Source organism: Haemorhous mexicanus, chromosome 1, assembly GCF_027477595.1.
Source record: "Haemorhous mexicanus isolate bHaeMex1 chromosome 1, bHaeMex1.pri, whole genome shotgun sequence".
NCBI lineage: Eukaryota > Metazoa > Chordata > Aves > Passeriformes > Fringillidae > Haemorhous > Haemorhous mexicanus.
In genome coordinates this window covers 6,582,163-6,601,209 of record NC_082341.1, presented here as the reverse complement: position 1 = coordinate 6,601,209, position 19,047 = coordinate 6,582,163, and the positions used below count along the sequence as shown (strand labels likewise).

At 43.7% G+C, this 19,047-nt stretch overlaps 1 protein-coding gene across 3 annotated transcripts in view; it reads left to right on the top strand.

Annotated features, from left to right (window-relative positions):
- The window catches only part of PRKAG2 (protein kinase AMP-activated non-catalytic subunit gamma 2), a 214,294-nt gene that overhangs the window by 38,090 nt on the left and 157,157 nt on the right, over nucleotides 1-19,047 (top strand). The window contains exon 1 of one of the 3 annotated variants that reach the window (XM_059839257.1): nucleotides 14,414-14,525. The exons of the other annotated variants lie outside the window; for them this stretch is intronic. Coding sequence (XP_059695240.1) covers nucleotides 14,445-14,525 — 81 coding nt within the window. The 5' untranslated portion in view covers nucleotides 14,414-14,444. Of the gene's footprint in view, nucleotides 1-14,413; nucleotides 14,526-19,047 lie in introns of those variants that run through there. 3 annotated transcript variants of the gene reach the window in all.

The window sequence follows — 19,047 nt, the reverse complement described above, 5'->3', positions numbered from 1 at the left end:
TGTTTGTTGAACTACTGGCCCAAGGTCTGGTACAGTTCTCAAACTTTTGCAGCTCTGTGGTTACAGAACTTACTCTAAGATCTCAGGAACTGCAAACTCACGCCAGAAAGTAAACAGCTCTAACAGCAGGACAAAGAGCAGGGTTTTCTTTATTCTTTTGCACACAGGTTGGTGATTGCCAAATATCCACATCAGGTTTGGGGCCTGAACTGCTGGAGCTTGTGTTTGAGGTTTCAAACAAAAACTGTTCATGATTAACATAGTGCAAAGCATGTATCTGTTCCCAGTTGTTGTCTTCAGTAACCTTTTCACAGTGCTTTCAGCTTCCTCTTTGGTCTTCACGAGTTACACAAAGACTTCTCAGTTTGAATTCCTCAAGGAGAGATAAATAGGAGGCAGAGAAATCAAACCAGACTGGCCTTGCTCTCAGTGCCTTGCTATTGGATTTCATAAACCATTTGTTTAAGCATATTTGTCTCTAGTGGTTAGGAAAACCATCTCTGGGGTTGCTTTAGTTGGCAAAGGAACCTATCTGTAGAGAACATGCTGTGCATTATGTATGCCTAGTGCTGCTTTATGGACTAGCACAAATCAAAGAAAACTTGTTTGAATTTCATCAGATGCTTCTGGCTACCCCAGTCCAAATTCATATATAAGGCCTTTATATAAGAATATGCAAGAAGTGTTAAAAGAATATTGGTAAGGTTACAGTCAGTGCCTCAAAAGCTGAGAAACATTTGGACACAAGTAGCTTGTCCAACTTCAATTCTGTTCTCTTCTGCAGATCCATCAGGATGCCCCTGTAAGCTACCACTGGAGCTGTGCTAAGGTACCCTGCCAGGCCTTCAGCTTTCCCCATTGACACTGGGATACTGCTGCTGTCCCCTCTCTGGAGAGGATATATCAGTCACAAACAGTGACATATTTTCTGCCAAAGGACTTCAGGCAAATTGGTGAAGTGTTTTCCCGGAGAGTGCAGGCCCCATGTAGATGCTGGGGCAGATGTCAGCCTTGTGCCCTCGCCCATGTTGTCTCAGACAGCAATAAGGACCTCTCTTTCAGCCACTGAATGCCCCCCTTCACATCTATTTTCTATCCTGGGAATTCAAACACTAGGTTATATGTAGGCATTTGTGGTGAGACACCTGAATTTAGGTGTCTCCGTCTTGGTTGACTCCTGCTCATAATGTCACTTTACCCAGTCCTGTTGCTTTCTTCAGGAGGAATTGATTCTATTTAATCTTCTGCAGGTGGAAGTGAAGTCTCTTTTGCCCATTCTCAATAAAGCTGTCTCACTCACACCCTACACCTTCAGCCACTTTGCCCTGTCCCTGCCTCGTGTCTGCTTCTTAACCCCAACTTCCATTCTGTGGATGTCTGAACTCAATTTCAGTCTCCTTGTCCAGCAAGTTTTAGATTCTGTCCTCTACCTCTCAATCCCTTTCTTCTTTTGAGATATTCTCAGATACCACAGCTGCTTACTTGTTAGTCTGGTCAGATTATCTCCCACATTTTCACTCCCCTTATTTGAAGGGGCTCAGTTTTTTGTTTTCAGTGCTTGTCCAATGTAAGCATCCCTGTATAAAGTAGTTTAACTTAGGTTCATTTTTGTATAGAGAACAGAAATGTTTGCCTTATGCAGTCTGTCCTGCCAAGCTTTAACTCTTAAACCCAACCCAAGGAGGAGCTAGAAACCTCCTTCTAAAATTCACCAGAAATTTGTTTCTTATATAGAAATATTCTCTGCAACATTTTTTAGGAATGGCTTAAATAATTTGGCTGAAGTTTTCTCAGATAGTTCCTCTTTGGGCAGACGCAGCTTTGGAAAATTTCTGCTCTTTCTCATTACAATTTGGCAAGACTTGAAGGCAACTTAAAACAGGTTGTTAAAATAGCAATTGCAAAACTCTGGATTCAGATGCAATCCTTGTTTTGAGCATGTGGCCGTAGCTGAAGCCATACATCAAGCATATGACTTTACAACTAGTTTTGTAATGTATTAGAGGCACTGACTTTCTGTACAGCTTTCTGAGTAGCTGACACAGAAACCTCTCAGTGATTTTCATAAACTGAAGAAATTTTGTAGTGGGATAAGATCAATATGGACTGCTCTGCATTGTCCTGTTACCTCGTTTCCACAATGAAAAAAAAAAAAAAAAGACATGAAATTGGCCAGAGAGCTGAGCTTAATCTGCTGAATGTTTGTGGTTACATCTGGAGGAACAAGCTGATCTGGTGGTTGCTTAGGACAACAAAATGAATGTCTCAAAAATTCTGTGTGCAGTGGCACTGGTTGCCATGAGCATGTTGGTGGGGTGTGTGCAGGGATGTTTGTGAGAGACAGAAACTTGGACATACATCCCTGAAGTGCTGTGTTTGCTTTTTGTTCCATGACTGATGCCAGTTCTTTCCAAGAGGTGCTCCTCTGTCAGTGTTGGCAGTTGCCATCTCCAAAGGTTTCATGCTACAAGGATCTGCAGAACCTTTATTACACCCCATAGGCAGGGAGCCTCTACAGTCCAGAGCACATCACAGCTTCAGCAGAGGGTCACTGAAACCAAAATCTACCACCATGATGTGCTGCAGGAAAGGGGCTGGAGTAATCAAGACTGCTACCAGCTTTTTATTCTGAAATTTACTTTCCCAGCAGGAAAGATTTGTTAGGTAATCTTCTGAAGTGGCCCTGCAAATGGGACCACACATAAAAAGGTGAAAACCAACCACACAAAGCTCTTTCATGTTGGGGAGGGAGGAAGGCAGGAAGGCAGGAAGGCAGGAAGGCAGGAAGGAAGGAAGGAAGGAAGGAAGGAAGGAAGGAAGGAAAAGAGAAAATCCTTTCTGTCCTGGATACCTCCATTTGTTTCAACCTTGAGCATGTGAATCACCTTTTCTTCTCCCAGTGACCCAATAATCAGTTCATGCAAGAACATTATGCTTGTCCTTTCAGTACATGAAGCTCAAACTCTAGCAGTAAGTTGGATAAACCTCTTAATTTTTGTAAAACCAAAATGAGGAATGGATTCAGAAACATTAACCATTAGCCAGTGGATGTTGCTGGTGTTCACTTTTCTCTGCATGACTCTGAAGCACTTGTCTGGGCAAGCCCTGCCTTGGAAGACCACAGCTAAAATTATCACAAGGTAAGGCTAAGACATTTTGAAGGATACTGGCTGGATTTCCTTTCAGCTGGGATGTAATCTAGAGTCTGACACAACTTTTGGATCATTATTGACTGGAGTAGATGCTGGACTTGCACCTGGGGAAGGAAACTCCATCCTGGAAATGCACTGCTGATATCTCTTTGGTGCTAGGAAAAAAAGAAGTGTTCCTGTAGGCAGCCACATAGCCCCTTACTGTGCTCCTGTCAGTATTAGGAGTTGTCCTGGATGACCCTTTGGACAGGATGCCTGTTAGGAATAAGTTTGTACAGAAGAAAGGGGAATAGTTGTTATTCTTGCCTAAAAATAAGCACAGTATTGAGCTCCACAGTGCATTTAAATATAGTCCAGTCAGTGGTCACTTCCTTCCGTGACCTTGAAATCTAGCATTTGAAATGGTGTTTTCCAGGCAGTTGTAAGGGTTTCATTTTCTTCTTCCAGATGCTTTCTGCTTCCCTTTTTCCTGCCCTAAAGCAAATAAACCAAATTAGCTCCTTTTCTACTGATGCTTGAGATGTTGTCAGTGTATTACACAAAAATCTGACCTCACAGTGTAGCTTCCAGAGGCAGTGAAAGGCTCCACTGCAAAGTTCAAGTTAGATATATTTCTCTTTTTCCTTTCCCAGAAACACTCTCTGCTGATAAGCTTTCAGTGGAAATCTCTACTGATGCTCTGAAGAGAAGTAATCAGACTCTCAACACCAAGGAACGAATTCTGTATGGAAAAACCTTTTGTAAAAAAGCTTTAGCTGAGGTGGAAGCCAGTTTCTTACAATGTCTGTGTGCTGTCAGAGTTTCAGCAGGAGGTCCCCAAGGTCCTCCTGCAACTTGTTAAATGGGCATATTTCTGAAGCATTCGAGTGGAAAGCTGAGGGACTGAGAAATCTGTTTTCAAAAGCTGCTTTGCAATCAAGAGAGGCAGTGGTCCTGGAGAAACAAATATCTTGAGCTGTACGTGGATGGAAATGTCTATTCTATTTTAGGGCATTGTAGCTGGTATATTATGCCACACTCATCATGTTTTAATTCAAGTTCTAGGGGAGGGTAAACCCAGAAGTATTTTGTAGCTGCAATTCCTCCTTTTTTCCCTTTCAAAATAGCTGACAACTTGTGCATTCTTAAGAAATTGCTGCTAATAACACATACAAATAGTTATTAACATATCCTAAAGTAAATGAAATCCTCTTTTTGGAATATATTACTGGGCTGTAGGGGAGGATTATCTTTGGCAGGAGCTCTAAAGAGGTATCCAACAACAAGGGCAAGGTTGAAAGCCTTTCTGGAGTTGTTTGCAAAGCCCTCAACCACTGGCTGTTTGTTCAGCAAGATCCAAAGCTGCTGTTTGTCATACTTAATGCTGGTGTTGTAGCCAAATGATTTCTCAGGTTTCTTGCTTCCTTATTTAATGCCATATTATTATCTCTGTATCAGAATTTCACTGAACAATACTTGTTCCTGTATGTTCTGTTAAAAGTTGGTATCTCTGAATACAGTGTAGCCTAAAAAAACAACAAAGAACAGCCAGGAGAGGAGAAATGAAAACAGTAAAGTTTTTGGAACAGCTATTAATGCTTTTTCCTTTTCATGATAAATAAAGAGTTGGGGTTTTACCTGCTTGTTCAGAACTGATACTCCTGCATTTTGCAAATGTGGCTGCACAGCCTGGTGTGGAAGAGTGATTCTTGCTGATAGATCAGTGGAAGTGTTAATAGATCTTGTATTAGGTCTGTCAGGTCTCATTAGACCTGCCACAGCAAAGCACAATTTTGCCCAGGTCCATGTGGGGAGCCAACTCAGAGATTGGGACTGGGACCCATGTCCACCAGCCCTGTTCTCACTGGAAAATGTGTAGAGGCTCAAAAGTACTACAAAAGGAAGACAAAGGCATTTTATGAAACACATAAGAATGTGCTTTGAATTACTGAATGTTGCCAAGAAACAAGATTTTAGTCTCCAACCTTCAAAACAGATGATCCTGCTGTTTATGGGATGTGTTCCTGTTCAGAAGCTGCTCTGGTGCTGACAGCTGGAGGGGGGTGGCTGGGCACTCACAGGGGGATTTCTGTCAGCTCAAAAGCCTTTGGACTTTTGTTACCCAGTGCAGCACTGTGACACAGTGATCAAAACAAACACCATATAAATGTGGTATTTGAGCTATGGAATGGGTCTTTCCAGGAGGTTTTCAGGATGTGACTGGGCAGGGTGCTAGATAATCTCATCTAGGCTCCCTTTCCATGAAAGGTTGGTCTGGATGAACTTTTGAGGTCTTTTCCAACTTGGGCTTTTCTATGTCTTGGAGAAAATTGGTTGATCTTTTAAATTGATATGACATAATTATTGTTCTGATTGCAATCTTCAGTATTTTTTCAGCATAATTCATAGAATCTCTCCAAAACAGGTTTGGGGCTTCCACCCCCAGTGGAATCTGGGGTGTTTGGGGCAGGTTTGGAAGCCCAAATATCTGTGGAGGACAACTTCAGTGTGAGGAATCAAACAAGTGGTGCTTTGTGTGTAGGTTGTAGTTGCTGCTGCCATTTTATTTGTGTGCTTAAGTCATTATTTTGTCAAATGTACAAAGTTTAAAAAAAATCATTGCTTTTTCTTCCAGTTCTACCCAAAAAAAAAAAAAAATTTACTCTTCCTAAACAAATCTAGTCAATCTATGATTGAGAGAAAAGACCCATCAGCCTTCAGGGCTTGCTGGAATTTGTCTGCTGGGAATAGAATGTGGGTACCCTGCCAACCTCAACCACAAAGTCATCCTTCATCATTTAAATTGTAGATGTAACAGGGAGGCCATGGAATGGGGGAAGAACTAAAAATATTCACCTGCAGCAGTAGTTTTTGTGCATGTGTCTGTATTTATATATGTGTGTGTGTGTATTTTCTCAGATAGATGTACATATATTCACACACATTATTACTCTTATTAACCAAGGTCACAGTATGCATAAAGTTTATTGAGTGAAGTTTACACCCTTTTTTTGGTGAGATATAAATGTTACAGTCTTTAAAAGACTTCCCCTTTTAAATTATTTCATGAACTTCTTAAGTGAAAAAAGTCTGTTTTATATACATGCCTTAGTGATTTCTTTGTGTGCAACTTGTCTTACCTTTAAAAAACCCAACCCAAGAAAACAAAAAAAAAAACAAATAAAACCAGAATACTGCAGAAATTGACATAAGTGTTCCTTCTGATGTGATCGTTTGTACTTTGTATTTGATTTTTTAAAATTTTATTGGCTCTTTATTAGTTGGGTTCTCTCAAATCAAATTGTATTCACTTTTCTTTATGTAAATTTTGTGTCCAGGATGTCTTTAAAGTGCTGTTGTCTGTGGTGAGAGACTTTGAGAGCACACTTCTCTTTCTGGCGTGGGTAGATTATTAAAAGTTATTATTTACATGACCAAATTAGGAAGTAAAACCTAAACTGGTATACGCTCTTACTTGGGTTTTTTTTTTTTCATTTGGTTGTTTGGTGGTTTTTTTTTTGTTTTGTTTTTTGGTTTCTTGTTTTTGTAAATAAGTCCCTGTGGTGGTAATCAAATACTTGATCTTAAAATAACTTCACTCTCACTGGGTGCATCCTATATCCAGAACTGCCTCTGGCAGTTAAATAAACACTGGACTTTTGTCAGAGATGACATTTATTTCAGAGCTCATCACCACAGGGCTCCACTGTGCTTGTGGATCCCACAATGGAACAGTGGGGCTTTGCCTCTGAGCATTTTGCATCCTTTTGGGGAGGGGATGTGGCTCTCTTGGGAGGGCCCCTGAGCTGCAGAACCAGCAGAGGGGAGCTGCTGCCAGCAGCCCTGTGTGATGGGTCTGCTCTGACACCAGCCTTGAGGAGCACCTTCCTGAGAGCTGGGCAGCCCCTGGTGCTGTGGGAGTGGATGAAGCAGCTCTCAGGGAAAGGGTCCATCAGTATTCCAGAAATCCCTGAGATCATCTCTAGTTACAGGCTGAAAGTCTGACTGCTCATTCCAGTAGGAACTAGCACAATATTGTGGATGTAACTATTCCTAGGGTGTTCATGCCAGTCTGCAAGTGTTGATGTGGCTTGTACCCATTTCAGCAGCCCCAACTGCTGCATGTCTCTACATTAAATTGAGTGGATAAACTCATTTACTTCTATTTTGGTTGAGCTGACAAGTTCTTTCTGGTGAATTTGTAACTCTGTGTCGGGTTTCTGCATCACGATGTATTTAAAAGTATTTCTTTTCTGGCAGTGCTGACCTACTTTAAATGCTGCAAGGTGCTCTTACCTCCTTTTCTTTTTTTCTAACAGCCAGCTGATACCAGCAGAGATCTTTGTTCTTCAGCTTCTAAACCTTTGATGATGTTTTAACTGTTCATTCCTGTATGTAGGCAGCCACTTTATCCTTTTCCAGGTGGACCCTTGCTTCAATTCAGAGTTAATGGTTACTATTTATTGCACACCTACAAAAGGTAAAACCTTCATAGAGCAAAGCTGCTACGTGCACAGAGTGCCTTAGAAAGCCCAGAATCCCTGACCTGAAGAACAAATTGTCCCCAGCCAGGCTGTACAAAGATGTGAGGACGTGGGTAACTCACCTGGGCCCTGCAGGCATGAGGACAGCTTCAATGAAATAACTCAACATCCATCACAACAGTCAAACCCAAGTCATGAGGTTCAAAGAAAATAAAACTTGCTATGAGCGAGCACGAGCATCTTAATTCCTGGATGGGTGTCCTGTGATGTTATTGTAGTGGGATGTTTTCTTTTGGGTAAATAATTAGTGCTCCCCTGAGAGCTGCAGATGTGCTGTAGCATTACATGTTCTCCACCACAATCTCTAAGCCAGTCTTGAAATGTTACAGACTGCTCAGGTGTGGCTGGGTTTATGTGCAGCTAATTACCATCCCCTTTTTCTCCTTCCTGCCTCATTTTTTCCCCCTGTTCCCCTGGATTTTTGGGCACTGACACCCCTATCCCAGCTGCTGCCACAGCCCCCAGGAGCAGTGTGTGGTGCCAAGGGAGGGAGCACAGAGCAGCCCAAGGCAGAGAGATCAAGGAGGCAGGAGCAGAGCTGAGGCATCTCCACTCATCCATGTGGCCACTGCTGTGTCCTCATGGAAGTGCTGCTCCTTAGAGATCCCACTCTGGGACCAGTGAAGCTGAAAGCCATATTGCAGAGTTCACATTTTTATAGGTCCCAACAGCCTTTGCATACAGATATAAAAGCATTTTATGCTGAAGCCTCTGGTTGGAGTTCTTACCCATAAATCACCAGATCCTACTTCCCTGTGGTTTTCTCCCATTTCTAGATGCTGCAGTAGCATTCTTCTATTGTCTTGTGGGACTGTTTCTGGCCCACAAAGGGTGTTTCTCATCCAAGCTCTTAAGGGATACAGTAGAAGCAAGGTAAGACTGATCCTGTGTCCTTCAAAACTTTTAAAATTCAGTGCCTTTGTAGAGAACAAAGGCAATGGGGGCTCTGAGCAAGTCCACAGTGTTTAAATCTGCTCATCCTGAATCAATTGCTGCTGATTCAAAACCTCCCAGATCAGCACTGATACCAGTGTGGCAGCCCCCCAAATGCCACAAGCAAAGCTGAATGAGGCACCACAGAGGCACCACCAAGTTCCTGACATTAATTTTGCTCTCTGGTTTATTCATCCTCATAGACCAGGATATCTCTGGGGGGTTTCACCCACACCACAGGAGATTATAGTTCAAAGTGTTGGTCCTTCAATAACTCCCAGAGTTATTGAACATTGTGTCCTAGCTCAGATTCTGTAATTCTCCCCAGGCACACAGAGACCTCCACTGACCTCAGACACAGCACAGCTCTGCCCTGGCACCTCTCCAGAAGTGTCTCCAGCCCTTCCTCCCCACCATGATGCAGGAAAGAGGCTCCATCCCTCCATCTGTGAGGTTTAGACAGATGGGAAGGGCAGTGGGGTCCGTGTGGAGCAGGCACAAGGCTGCTGTTGTGCAGCCTCCATTACTGCCTTTGTATGAACACCTCATCATTTCAATGTCATTTGCATCTGGCATATATGCAAATGCAGAGGCAAAAACCCCTCTGTGTGAGTCCTGCTGAAGAAGTAGATTTGAGAATGCAGCTATCCAGCTTTTGGTACCTGAGCTGGCTGAGGCATCCCTGGTGCAGTGTGATCCATCCTGGTGCAGTGTGATCCATCCTGGTGCAGTGTGATCCATCCTGGTGCAGTGTGATCCATCCTCTTTGCAGAGGCTGGCAGGGTGCTCCCTCCCCCGGGAGGGATGGGTGATTGCTCACTGAGGTTTGATGTTTCTCACATGGATGTTCTCCTTCTGGCTTGTCAGCAGTGAGTCAGGAATCCCAGCTACTTGGTTCATTGCTTGGTAGATCATGCTGAAAAATTGCAAGGAAAAAATCGTGGCTGTTTGAGATTAAAAAAGGAGTAAACTGTGAATTTTGTTTGTCATGGGATGTTTTTCTCTGCTCCTCTCTCTTTCCATTTTGTACCATCTCCATCACCCTGCATTGCAGTTTTACCTGATTTGGGTGGGTTGGACTCTGCAGTTCATCCCTACATCTTACTCTGGGAGCTACATGTTTTGGTTTTTTTCTTGTACTCCTTTTTCCAACTCTTGCAGATCACAGCTGCCCTTTGCCCAACATCAACTCTTGAGAGACTACTTTGGCTGTTCTACTAAGAGCTGGTGTGTTTTATGGTGCAGTTCAGGATTTTTTTTCTCCCCACTTCATCTTCCCCTTGGGCTCTGCTGGTCTCCCAGCTGCTGCTGTGGCTTTCCCTGCCCTTCAAGGACTTGCTTTTCTCACCTGAGCATGGTCCAGATGCTTTGGTTTCTTGGCTGGAGGCTCCAATTCTGTGTTGCATGTTTCTTTTGGTTGCTGCTTGTGCTCAGTAGGAGTGGGGATAGGGCAACCATGAATATGATGGCTGTGTTGGCTGTAAAAAATATGAAAAATCCTTCTTAATTACACAGTGGACAAAAGTCCTGCCCTGCCATGCAGAGCTCTGGCTCACCATGCACTTCAATAATTGCTGTGTCTGCTGTGTTCTGAAGTGATATCTTCACAGACAGAAGCTCCATTGATTTCAAGGCACTCTTTGCCTCATAAGAAAAAGGAAACTATAATGGAAGCTGGCCCCATGAACTCATCTAATTTATGTAGTACTTACAAACCCACCATATCTTTGTGGAAAATTATGGAATATAAATAACAACAACCAATAGCCAGACATTTTCTGTCTCCTCTGGGAAATTGTGGAAGGTTGCTGTTCTGCCAGTTAGAAATTTATGATACTTTAGGCTTGTACTTGGACTAAAAGGATGAAATTGAGTTGGTGTTTTGGAACAGTTCAAGGAAATTGTGCCGGAATTATGTGCAGTCAAATCTGAAGCTGGTTGAGGGGTCTGGCTCTGAATTTTTAAAAACCAAACTCTCCAAACGGAAAAATAAACCAGTACAACAATGCCTGTTTCAGTTGAGCAGGGAATTCTGTAGCTTTCTTCTGGTGAAAACGTGACAGTCATAAATCTGCTTTGCTCAGAGTTTGCTCTTTGGGCCATAGGTGAGTGTGTAATTCACAGTCCAAGGCACAAGCAGGTTTTGGTGATTTGTTTTCCCTCCAGCGTTACTGACTCGTAAAGTGTGAGAATCCTACAGCCAGTCCAAATATGTGAGTGATCTAGAAGTGCTCTAAAAGGAACTTTCTTTTTAAAGAAACATAGTTAAAAAATGAATAATGACTGCTGAGCTTGAGATGTAAGGACTTGGAATATTGGGAGGAAAAAAATTGAGAATATCTGAGAAATCTATTGTCATGGAAAGTTGATTATATAAAGCATTTTCTGGAACATCCTGAATTGTCCTTAATATGTAAGGAAGCAAGGAAATGGCTGGAGTTTTGGATCCCTGTTCATAGAGACTCCTAGAACTTGTCAGTAAAGTGTGGTTGAAAACATCATCAAATGACTTTATTTATGTGATTTCCCATATTGCACCATCTTGTGCTAGATGATGTGCTGTAACTCACTGCTGCTTTTAGTCACTGAACCTCAGCATCTCTGATAGAGCACAGGCACTTGAAATCCCAGTGTGAAACAAGGTATTTATTCAGAAATTGGTTGGTTTCTCTCAGATCTTCACCACTTGCTTATACAGCCACATATGAGCCCAGGTATTTAGTATGGGAATATTTAATAAAGAATTTATAAACATTTACATAAATGTGATTTGGACAACTCAGGCCTGTAGATTCAAGAATCACTTGAGCTTCTTTGGCAGGAGACATCAACATAAATACGAGTGAGCATTAAATAATGGTAAGAAATTATAGCAATAAAATCTCTCTGCCTATTTTTCACCCCAGAAGAGTGAAAGAAAATGACAAATTATTCAATGTTTTTAATGGTTGTCAGAAACTGGACAGAATCCAAAAACTAGTTCAGCAAATATTTATGAAATGGTATCTAAACCATTAACTGTTCTGCCTGCCTGAGATGTAGTTGTGCAATCTGTTTCACACTCCTTATCCAAAGGTGGAGGAGGAAAAGGCATGTTTTTGAGGTGGAATTTGTGCCAATCAGACTTTGAGACCAGAAACAATTTTAAGATTTTTTTTTTTTTAACACTTTAATAGGTCTGGATGATTCTTGGCATTGGCTACATGGAACTGAGCCTGTGAGTGATTTAAAGGGGATGATTTAGGGATGTGGGACATTTTCCTGGCTGTTAATGCCCCTTTTTATTTGATCTGATTGCTAATCAGAATAATCCTTCAAAGTTACCCATACAGAGAAGGATTTGATCTGAACTGTGCTTTGCAGGAGAGCCCTTTTTATTCCACTATGAATCCAATCTTCCCTTTTACCCTCTCTAGGTCAGCCACTGATTCCTTCCTTTCTCCTACAGCTTGAGGAGGAGAGACAAAATGTGTTTTGCTTGCTCCAGCTGGAGCTGGAGTTGATTGGTTTCTCTTGTACCCCTTAAACAGCATTTAAGAGGAAGCTTGTTTATTTTCCTAAACTATTTGCACATTCTGCAGGCACAAAATATTAATTTAGCTCGGGACAAATCTTCTAAACACCAAATATTTGTGCATGTTTCTGTTGAAAAGTGCTGCCACTGATCTTGTCTTGAGAGGATTCAAGTATAGCTGCCATTTGTGAGTATGTACTATGTACCATTTTCTGCTTTTTTGCTCCCAAAGGGCTTGTGTTATCAGAGGCACTTGGCACGCTGAAGGAAGAGAGAGCAGTGGATGGTTCCTAGGATGTGCTGTCTGCCTGGCACACGAGGGGTGTCACCTGGACCTCATCCCTTTTGCTGCTGAAGTACTGCCCAGCCTCACTGGGATTTATTATTTGATGTAGCAAAATTAAGGGTGGTGTTGGCTGCATCCTCTTGCAAAAGGGTGCAGTGTCGTCCCGTGAATGGGATGAATAGACTGAGAGTGATGTGTAAGCCAAGTCCCCTCCACTGATCTGGTGGTTTAGTGACCTGGAGTCATTAATTAAAGCAAATCCTCCATCTTAGGGAGTTTTTCAACAGATCATCACAAATGGTATTTTGAGATGACCAAGAAAGGACTGGTAATGCTCTGTGGCTCAAGATCTGGCCACTTGTTTCTCCAGGGAGGTGTCCGCTCATTGCATGGTGTTTTGATGCCTCTGTTCAGGTATTGGAAGCTGCAGGGATGACCTTTCTGCCTTTTGCTTTCTTTTGCTTTGTTCTAGCAGAGGTGTCCTCATCTGAGCCAGCCTTCGATCGCATCCTGGCCAAGGATATGTCCCCATGGTCTGGGGAACAATTTCATTGCCAGTGAAGGACACCGTGAGACTGGTTGGAGTAATCAAAGCTGAATGAGGTTATAAAGGAGGGATTTAGCTTGATGAAGAAGAAAACTCAAATCCCCACCATCCCTCAGCTCCTACTGGGAGAGTTTGCATTGCTCTGCTAAGCACTTGTTCATGTGGTGCCCTTTCAAAATAACTATTATCTTTTTTTTGGATGGTGATACTTTTGATGGTTATACTTTGTGCTCAGGCGCTTTATTTTCCCAGTGAGGTCTTTATAATAAATTAAAAAGTTAGCCAAGTCATTCCCTGTTCACGCTGCAGATGGGAAAACTTAAGCTCAGAGAAATAATGTGACTTTTGTGCAGCTACAAAGTGGGGCTGTGGTTAAGTGGGGAATAGGGCTGTTATGGAGCAGCAGAGACTCCAGCCTTGAAAACGCATTTGCTGCTCTGTGCTGCCTTCCCCAAGGTATTCGATACTGCTGCAGACGCAGCCTCAGTCATCTGAAACTTCTGCTATTGAAAACGGGATCTTTTTTTCCCCCCCTTCGGAACGCATTAAAACCGCCAGCGGTTATTTGAACCCTCCGACTTCCCCCGTGCCCCCTGAGCATCTCGCACCCAAAAACGCTGCTAAATGACCCGCCCGCGCTGGCCGAGCCTGCGGGTTCTGCAGGCGGAGAAGCGACCTTGGCCGTGGTACCCGAACCCCTGGCCGAGCCCATGACCGATTATGCGGACGGAGAAGCGAACCTGGCCGTGATGCCGGGGCTCTGTCCCAGCCCATGGCCGGTTCTGCAGGCAGGGAAGCGAACCTGGCCGTGATGCCGGGGCTCTGTCCCAGCCCATGGCCGGTTCTGCAGGCAGAGAAGCGAACCTGGCCGTGATGCCGGGGCTCTGTCCCAGCCCACGGCCGGTTCTGCAGGCAGGGAAGCGAACCTGGCCGTGATGCCGGGGCTCTGTCCCAGCCCACGGCCGGTTCTGCAGGCAGAGAAGCGAACCTGGCCGTGATGCCGGGGCTCTGTCCCAGCCCACGGCAGGTTCTACAGGCAGGGAAGCGAACCTGGCCGTGATGCCCGGGTTCTGTCCCAGCCCACGGCCGGTTCTGCAGGCGGGGAAGCGAACCTGGCCGTGATGCCGGGGCTCTGTCCCAGCCCACGGCCGGTTCTGCAGGCGGAGAAGCGAACCTGGCCGTGATGCCGGGGCTCTGTCCCAGCCCATGGCCGGTTCTGCAGGCAGGGAAGCGAACCTGGCCGTGATGCCCGGGTTCTGTCCCAGCCCACGGCCGGTTCTGCAGGCGGGGAAGCGAACCTGGCCGTGATGCCGGGGCGATGCTGGCAGGGAGCCCGCAGCGGCAGAGCCCGCCCGCCCTCCTTGCGCTGCGGTAGCTCCGCCGGCGCTGCCATCCCCGCGCCGTGCCGCGATGGGAGGCACCAACACACCCAGCCCTGAGCCCCATCTGTTGCAGCATCGGCTCCAGTAGCAGAGCCCGAGATGTTTAAATGCGCTTGCCTTTAGGGACAAGCTTTCAATGCAGTTCTTCGATGGACGTTTCCAGCCAGACTGCAGGATTTTTCAGAGCTGTAAGTCAGAGCCGGGGTTCGGCTGTCCCTGGGTTTCTCTGGGTTTGATTATTTTTATTATTAAATTAATTTATCTTAGCAGGGGAAAATGGGTTTTGCATTCATTTAGGCGGATGCCCGAGTGCATTGCAGGAGTCTGCCGAGAGGCAGAAATTCTTCAGGCTCTGTAAGAAATGCATGGTTCTTGGGTATTTTGGGTTTTTTGTCGTGTTTTGTCTCTCGTATGCATGACCGGCACGGGGCTGTTGTCCTGTTTTTAGAGCATTTAATTACAATAGATACTCCAAGGCTGAACAAAATGTTCTTTTATCTAGTTAAAGAATGTAGCTTGGGTTTGGGGTTGGTTTGTTGGTGGGTTTTTTTTTCCCCTTGCATAACTTTTCGTTAATGTTTTGGAAAGAGACATTATCATTTGGGGGGTATTCATTTATTTTCAGCCTAAAACCATCTGGTCTCTGCATCCTGCAATGCTTGGTTTCTCCTACTGCTCATCTCAGAGCCTCCTGAACTGCTGAGCAACTAATTGCCATGGCTAGTCACTACAACCCCAAATCACAGGTTTGCAGGAAGTGCTGTTTTGCTTAATGATTTTAATTTGATATTTGATGAGGTTTGTCAGGATAAAGAGCTGTATTACTGGCTTCATGCGTTCCCCCTTGCATTTTTTCCTTCTTACAAGAATTAGTGCTGAACACATGCAATTTGCACTGCAATTAATGGATCTGTGAGATAATGAACGGCCAAAACAGATGAGGCAGCTCCATCCTGGGATCAGAGCCTGAAGGGCTTCAGGATCTTCTGTCAGTGGGGTGATGGTGAACAGCAAATGAAATTTAATCCAGTATAAGATGCAGGGTATTTTGCCAGCATTTGTGTGTTTTGCTTGTTGTTCAGTGTTAGGGGCCACGGGAGGGATGAGAGTGTCAGCCTTTGGGGAAGACATTTCCCCCTCAGCTGTGTCCCCTCTGTGGTGAGTGCAGGAGGGGCTGGAGAGCAGAGGCGGTGCTGACTTTGAACAGCCCTGGGAGGTGTGAGCACGCTGGAGTTGCTGCAGCTGGGAGCCTGGGGGGCAGGATTATCTGATGGAGGAGGGAATGATGGGCAGCAGCATGAAAGGGATCCTGCTGACAAGGGGCCAGCCCTCAATTCAAAGGGAGGCAGTGGGAAACCCAGCAAAAGAAGACTTGGTTGTACTTCAATTTAGTACATTTTTATTACTGGGAGTGGAATACAAATATATATATATATATTTTTTTTTAAATGCCCCAGTTTGAAATAAACAAAAAAGCTCAGCCACCCCTCCAAATCCACCCCATCAATCTGAATGCACAAGGATGTCTGACATTCATCAAGAAGAAACTGGGAGTATTAAATGCAATATTGTTGCAAATCTTACAAGGCAAAACACAGAGTTGATGGAAATCACCTGTAACCAGAGTTTGCTTCAGGCAGCCAAGAGCCATCAGGTTTCCATCAGGAGGAGAAAATCCTCCTGACATTTCAGCCTGTTTGGCCACCCAAGTAGGGGCAGTGACAAGCTGATTTGAAGACAGTAAATATTTAATCATCCTAAATTTAAAATAAATGGCAGTTAAAAACCTGTAAGAGCTTGTTACCATATCTGTATGCACATATGAATATATGTGTTTCCCATATCCATTGCCCTACATGAGACCTTGTTTTATATGTGTGTAAAAATAGTGATGCCCTGTGAGTTGAACTCTGTCACATCCACATCTGGGAGGAAAGAGTCACCAGGGCAGTTTGTTTCTGCTCCTCAGTGTAGGTGCAAGTGCCTTTGCTTTCAGAACTGATGTATATTTTGATAAAGTTACCCTTTCTGTGCTGATGTAAAACACACTTTCCTCATAGGAAATGTATTTGATGACTTCTAGCGCCTGATTGTGGTTCTAAATCCAATTTCCATTTCTAATAGACCTCAAAGTAAGTGTTAATAAAACTTGGATGTAAATATATATACCAATAGTTGTACAGATGTTCAGTACATATAGCTAGAAATTAATGTTCCTGATGGGAAAAAAAAAAAAAAAACAGTATTTTTTAGGGCCATAATACTGGCATGAACCTAATTTTTGGTGGTAATGAAAAAACAAAATTGTTATTCTGAATCAAAATTTCCTGCTTGTGGATTTAATTTATCTTGAGGGAAAAAAAAACACCAAACAAAAAAGCTTTGCTGTGTTTTGCTTTGTTTTGTTTCCTTCTTGGTGCTCATTCATTTCATGGGAGGTTTTCAGTGATGCTCCTTGGCAGGGTGGGTGTCCCTGCCAGGCTGAGCTGCAGGCAGGGGCTCTCCCTTGGTTTTTGGTAATTCCAGTGTGAGCTTTATTTTTTTTGTGACAAACGGGTTTGGACTGTCTGCCACATGGCTTGGAGCAACAGCCAGTTCTGAACTGGCCTCTCCCATGCCAGGCTCATACTCTGCCCATCTGTCACCATGTCCAGGGTGTCCTGCTAAGTTGGAAATGCTTCCCACACTCTCCAAGCAGGATCAAATTCTTCTTGACACATTTTGATGCACAAACTGTCAGCCAAATCAAATGCAGATTTGCCTGGTTCAGCTCACCAGTGCCTGCTGGGTTTCAAAGCCATTGCAGAGGGCAGAAATTACTTTTGGTGTTTGTGGATAATGAGCTTAAGTTTTCAGTTGGGCTTCCCTGAGTGTGTGTTTGCTTGTCCTTTCTCCACAGCATGTTCAGACTGGTCCATTGTAATTGAGGTGCTTAAATGAACTCATAAAGAATAATAAGATGGATAAAATCAGAAGACTCCTGCTAAAGGAGTCAGAATTTGATATGGCTCCTTTGTAAGGTTTTCTTCCCTGCACTGGATCTAAACTAGGAACTATTTCTGAAAAAAAACCCAAAAAAACCCAAAAATTAATGAAGTCATAGTCCTTAAAAGAAGCCTGAAGTTTACCTGGGGAAATATCTTCCTCAGAATTTTAGTACTGCATGTACAATAATTATAAAAAACCCCTGGGTATGTGTCATTTCTTCCCTTCCCTTTCTATATGAGGATTATTTCCAAACTGGACCCACTGCAAAGACTTATTTTCAGTGGTGGCTATTTCTAGCGTGAGTGAGTAATCTCTTTGTTGTGTTCTTCTGTTTGCCTCATTGTTCACAAGACTTTCCAGATGGGCAAGTATTTTATCTATATTTCTTCCAGAGATAGTCACTGGTGTCTTCTAACACCTTCTTCCAAGCAGAACTGTGATGATCTTTGAAGCACATCCCTTGAGACAGACTTTAACAAGTGACCAGGGCTTGGTGTGTGTGAGCCTGGAAATGTAAGATTTACTCTCCCTTGGACACTGCCAATTAACAACCATGGGTTTTTTCAGAAGCTGTATAGCTGGCCTATAAAATTTTAATTCTGGGATTTTTCACTTGGACATGGAGATTCCTTCCTCCCACTCCACTGGGCACTCAGAGAATTAACCCTGCTTTCTACACAGCAGCCAAAGCTGTGCAAAGGAAATCTCATCTTAGTGACACTTGGAAGTGCCCCCAGAGCTCCCAGCGCAGGGATGCCCGGAGTGTGTCTCACCAGCCAACACAGCCGGGATTGAAACGGGGCTGAAATGGTCCCTGCAGCCCAAACTCGGAGCGGGGAGGGGATCGCAACCGGCCTGAAGTGATCCCGGCTGGGTGCTGCAGCCCAAACACGGAGCTGGAGCTCGCTGTGCTGCCGGAGCCTCGGCTCAGCCTCCTGCGGGGATGGAGCCTCCCCAGCCCGGCGTTGTCATGGCTACGCTGGTACCGCTGGTACTGGGGAAGGAGCCGGAGTAAACCACGCTCCGAGTGCCGTGCACACCGTAGTGAGAGGCAGAACCTTGTCTGGACAGCTTTCTAAATAGAGGGGAAAATGAAAAAAAAAATACCCTACATTATTCCCACTTTATAGCCAGTAAAGATGGAGAGGTGAGATGCAGGGTTCATTAATTAAAAAAAAAATATATATATATATATATACATATATATTTGATTCTGTGTAGTGGGAATAGTACAGAACAGAACTTTTCTCCTAATAATAGTGCTTTTCATTTCAGAGCTACCACATGAGATGGTCATGCTTGTCAGGCTGCTTTTGAAAGTAAGCTTCTGTCAAAGGCACTGTTTGCTTTGTACATTGGCTTAATCATGCATTTAAAAGTGCACAAAATTTAGGGTCAATTCAGAGTTAAATCTGTTTGCAACAAAATTTTAACAGGAAGTAGGAAATTAGAAATGTGCAATCTCCATATGCTGCAAAGATAACAAAAGCCTGGAAAAGAGAAGGCCATTTATCTTCTTGACTGTTTCTTTGCCAAAGCAGGTTCATTTAGTTCATATAAAAGTGAAACTGTTATTCTTAGTTGGATGACAAATAAAAAGGAATTGATTATGCCACAAAGAAATGGCTACATTATAATCACTTCACTGAATATGTGAAATTCAATCATATAGCAACTCCAAAGTTTAAGCACTTTGTCCAGCCTCTGCCATGCCAGCAAAAT